This window comes from Microtus ochrogaster, chromosome 1 (genome assembly GCF_000317375.1).
Source record: "Microtus ochrogaster isolate Prairie Vole_2 chromosome 1, MicOch1.0, whole genome shotgun sequence".
Taxonomy (NCBI): domain Eukaryota; kingdom Metazoa; phylum Chordata; class Mammalia; order Rodentia; family Cricetidae; genus Microtus; species Microtus ochrogaster.
Window position 1 is genome coordinate 75440417 of NC_022009.1, and position 4856 is coordinate 75445272.

At 42.3% G+C, this 4856-nt stretch overlaps 1 protein-coding gene across 3 annotated transcripts in view; it reads right to left on the reverse strand.

The window, feature by feature from the left end:
* The window catches only part of Dock4 (dedicator of cytokinesis 4), a 393633-nt gene that overhangs the window by 137996 nt on the left and 250781 nt on the right, over nucleotides 1-4856 (reverse strand). For all 3 annotated transcript variants that reach the window (XM_013347825.2, XM_026782419.1, XM_026782413.1), the window contains exon 16: nucleotides 4205-4311. In XM_013347825.2, the coding sequence (XP_013203279.2) occupies nucleotides 4205-4311 (107 nt within the window). The remainder of the gene's footprint in view (nucleotides 1-4204; nucleotides 4312-4856) is intronic.

Below are 4856 nucleotides of genomic sequence, written 5' to 3' on the forward strand. Positions count from 1 at the left end.
ACAGATAACTTTCTGAACAAAGCACCAAAAACCCAGACACTAAGATCAACAATTAATACGTAAGACTTCATGAAACTGAAAAGCTCTGTACAGCAAAGGACAAAGTCAATCAGACAAAGTGGCAGCCTACAGAATGAGAAAATATTTTTACCAGCAGTGTATCCAATAGAGAAATAATACTCAAAATATATAAATAACTCAAGAAATGATATCATAAAACCAAAGAACCCTATTTGAAAATGGGGCACAGATCTAAACAGAGAATTCTCAGTGAAAGAAATTCAAATGGCTGGAAGAGACTTAAAGAAATGTTCAAGGGCTGGAGAGATGGCCCAGTAGTTAAAAGCACTGGTTGTTCTTCCAGAGGTCCTGAGTTCAATTCCCAGCAACCACATGGTGGCTCACAACCATCTGTAATGAGATCTGGTCCCCTCTTCTGGCCTGCAGGCATATATGCAGGCAGAACACTGTATACACAATAAATAAATAAATATTAAAAAAATGTTCAATATCCTAAGCCATCAGGAAAATGCAAATCAAAACTACTTAGAGATTCAATCTTATACCAGCCAGACTGGGAGGCCAGATGGCTATGCTCTGGATCTAACGGGTGCCATGGAGAGTCTACTGTGGGTCAGCCATCATGGCCAGGTTAGTTCCACCAATCCTGGTTGGCTTCACCTGCCCACCAGCACAGGACACTAAAACCTTAATATCCAAAATATGACACATGAAACCTCAATAGCTTCCAGTAGCTAAACTATATCACACGCAAGCATAAAACATAACCTCAATAGAAATAACACTGTGAACACAAAAGGCATTTTAAGATATTCTTTCAAGAATAGGGGAGAGAAAGAGAAATAGAGAAATAGAGACAGGGATAGAGAGAGAGAGAGAGAGAGAGAGAGAGAGAGAGAGAGAGAGAGAGACTGTATATTTTACACATCAGCTAAGTAAATAAAATCATGTAACCACTCTGGGTAGCAATTTTAATCCATTTCTAAAATTTTTAATAAAATAAAAAAATTCTGATCACATATATTTTATTGTTCTTCAAGGCTTTCAGCATACAGAATTAAAATATAATATAGACCCCACACATTTGAAAACCAATGTAGGCCACACTTATAAGTATTTGCCAGGTCCTGCTAGGCACTTCACAGATACATTTTCTTTCATAACAATCCTAGGATGCAGAACACTGTGACCAAGGCACTTACGTGATTTGCCTAATGATGCAGTATTACTCAGTGTCAGCTTCGGGATGGAAAAGAAGCTTGTCTCAATAACACCACGTGACACTGCCTTTCTCCACTACTCTCTTAACTCACTTTTAAATTTTGAATGTCTTGTAACTTTCTTGATAAATATGGAATGTCAGGTTAGAAAGAAAACAAAGTCACGTTCCCCAAAAGCTTATGTGGGCCACACACCATGGCAGAGGGCTCCAACAGGAGTGTGTAACTAAAATGACCTCCTGAGAAATAAGGCGTGAAGTTGCTAGTCTAAGTCTCAGAACATGGGGTACAAAAGGGATTGTGGGAGCTGGCTCTTAGGCAGGGAAGCAGACAGGCAGAAGGAGCATGGCACCTGAGCCTGGGTCTACAGCTGAGGATTATAGAGAACTAAATTGAAATTGCAGAAAGTGAGAGAGTCCTCCTGAAATTCTATAACACCAGCTAATGAAAAAATAGATTCAAATAATTTGAGTGACAAAATATCTTCTTGTGAGAACTTTTTCTATAGGAATAGTCACTGCTAATATTATTATAACCTGCTAAATTTCTAATATTTGCTCATACTTCAATTCAGTAATAAAAATTGAACCAGGAGCCGGATGGAGGTGGTGCACGCCTTTAATCCCAGCACTCAGGAGGCAGGTGGATCTCTGTGAGTTAGAGGCCAGCCTGGTCTACAAGAGTTAGTTTCAGGACAGGCTCCAAAGCTACAGAGAAACCCTGTCTCAAAAACCAAAATAAAACAGCAATAACAAAATCAATCAGGAAAAAGGCACTAGTCGTGTTTTGAAGGCCTCACACCCCAGAACACTGTGCCATGGGCTTTGACTGATTTCAAAGCTGTGACAAAGACCACTGGATACTAGCTCTGCTGTGGTAGGGAAGGAAGGCTGTGTGGGGAAGGGGGTATTAAAGCTCCGTCATAAAGCAGAAGAGGAAGCAAGGCAAGGGAGGGAAGATACAATGCAGACAAGAGCAAGAGGCAGGGAGGGAGGTGCACACGTGAATGAATCAGTGGCAGAGAGCCAAATGCCAAGTGGGTCCTGGAGTGGAGCCAGGGACAGCCACGTGAAATTAGGGGAAACTTTCGGTGAAACTTTCTGTTTGACAGAAACTTACAAAAATACCTTCCTGTAATAGTATTTTATTAGCCAGACAGGTTTACTTCTAATGTGTTATTGTTTATGCAGAAGGTTATAACGTAAGGAATTGGGTGCAGCATATGTGGGTATATTCCAGCTTCTCTCTTAATTGAAAACAACCGCTAAAACCCACAAGTATATGCATTGTAGTATGTCTGGACCATGGGGTTTTTCAACATGAAAAGTTCTTGGAACCAGCCCAGATACCTTAAATAAGAAGACCTCAGTAGCTAGGCAGAGTTGAACATGCCTGTGGTGTTTGCTACTTGAGAGGCTGCGATTGGAAGACTGTACTTTGAGGCCAACTTAAGGCGACTTATCAAAACCCTTTCCAAATAGAAAAGGAGAAGGCTAGGGATGCAGCTTGCTGGTACAACAACGGCCCAGAAGTAAGGATTCCTTTCCCCAGGGTCTGTAGCCCCTGGATAAGCAGCAGTGATATGGTGGAGGTTCCTATGAGAGGTGGAAATAGGTATCTCGGAGAACTGATGGGACAGAGGAGTGGAGACAGCAAGGCCAGACCCATTGCACAAGAGCTGGGAAGGGAAGAGGAGATGTACGCCTGTTAAAGAAGGAAGCCGAGTGCTGCCGTAGGCTTACATCCTGAATACATGGCACTAGACAGGAGACAGTTACAGATGCAGGGGAAGGGAGGACACGGGAAGAAAGGGCTGGGGCATGGAGGTAGAACTACTGTCTTTGGGAAGAAGGCATCTGGCCTCATCCCCTCAGACAGGAAGCAGGAAGAGAGACAAGAGGGCAGATAAGGGACCAGATGGCAGGGAGAGGGCACAGGAAGTTAGCAAGGTTCCTGTCTGGTGGCTTCTGTTTGCCCAAGTAGGCACAAAGGAATTCTAGGCTCCAGCGATGGTAGACCTTCCCCAGCAGGAGGAGTATTATAGAGAAAACTGCATGATGCTTAAACAATACATTTTCCTCTGTACTTCATTTTATGAGTATTCTCTCATAATTCCTGCTCAGTTCCTGCTCTCTGAATTTTAATGTAATGTAATGCCTACACCAGCATACTTTGTTCCAATGCTTTTTGTTTGTTTTTAATAATTGTGTTCATCTTCAAAATACTGACAAAATAAGAAAAAATAAAAATAAAAATAATTGTGACTTAAAATAAAACAAAAGTTTTTATAACAAAGCACAGATAAAATTAAAAGTAACCCTTAACTTAGTAAACTTTCCTCTGAGGATATATAAAGATTTATAAAACAGTATATATCTGTAGTACAGACAAAACTATTTCTAAGATTTATTTAATCCCATTATAATAATAGGAAGGACTTTGAGATTAACACCCCAGTCCATGCAAACAAATTTGTTCCTACAGTAAGATGAAAACAATAAGTCATTTAAAAAATGTTTCAGGGTTGAGGAGCTCAGCAGTTTGCTTGAGACCTGCCTAACATGTGCCTAACTGGGAAGCAATAGATTCATCCCCAATATCAAAATATATACAGGTGTGTGTGTGTGTGTGTGTGTGTGTGTGTGTCTGTGTGTGTGTGCCATAGAGACAGAAAGCTTAAAAACAATACTTTCAGGAAGACGCTGTAAATATGTATATGTGTATGTATATATATTTGTTTTTGCACAAGGTCTCACTGTGTAGACCAGGCTGATCTTCATCCCGAGACCCGCCTGCGTCTGCCTCCCAGAGTGCTGGAATAAAGCAGTAACCCACCATGCCTGGTCTACAACCTTATTTTGAACTCTTCATTTCAGTCATTTTCCCCCTTTCTAAAGCTTTAAGACATGCGGCCAATCACGTGCGCTGCTTTTCAGTCTATCATCAACAGGGACTATTGGTACCTTGTGCACGATGAGCTCGTGTGTGCCGTCTGGAAGAGTCCTCCCGTCTTCTTGCATGAGGGGAACAAAAGAGAAACCAAACAACTTCTTCTCTCCTTTCTCCTTTGCTGTAGAGGAGAACAAAGACTTGCTTATTGGAGTACATGTTCATATAACCGACATCTTACTTGGAAGAAGCATGAGCATCAATGACTATAGCCCTGCCCCCTGCACATGCCAGGGCCCCGACACAGTGGAGAACCGCTTCCGTGGTAGGACACCTATCTGGACCCTGTACTCAGGCGTCCTAAACTTTAGGTTACGTTCCCTGCCCGATTGTTTCCACAGGACTCCGCATCAGAAACTGTGTTCTATAAAAGAGTTTGGACTGCTTTTCTCTCCTCACACCTTACCCCAGCCCCTCAACAATAAGCTTCACTGGGGCAGAATTCTCGGTTGTTTATTCTTTACAAACAGTATCTGGGACATAGCAGGATCTCAACCAATAAAGCGTGATTTAGGGCAGCCTGGCTGTGAGGAGCAGGGCTTCGTCTATGGCCCTCTGAAAGGGAACGTTCAAGCTGTCCTGGTCCATGTGTGAGGACAGAGACAGCCTTAAGGCTGTTCCCTGGATTCTGCCACGGCGTCTGGGAAGAAAGTACAACTTGTCGGC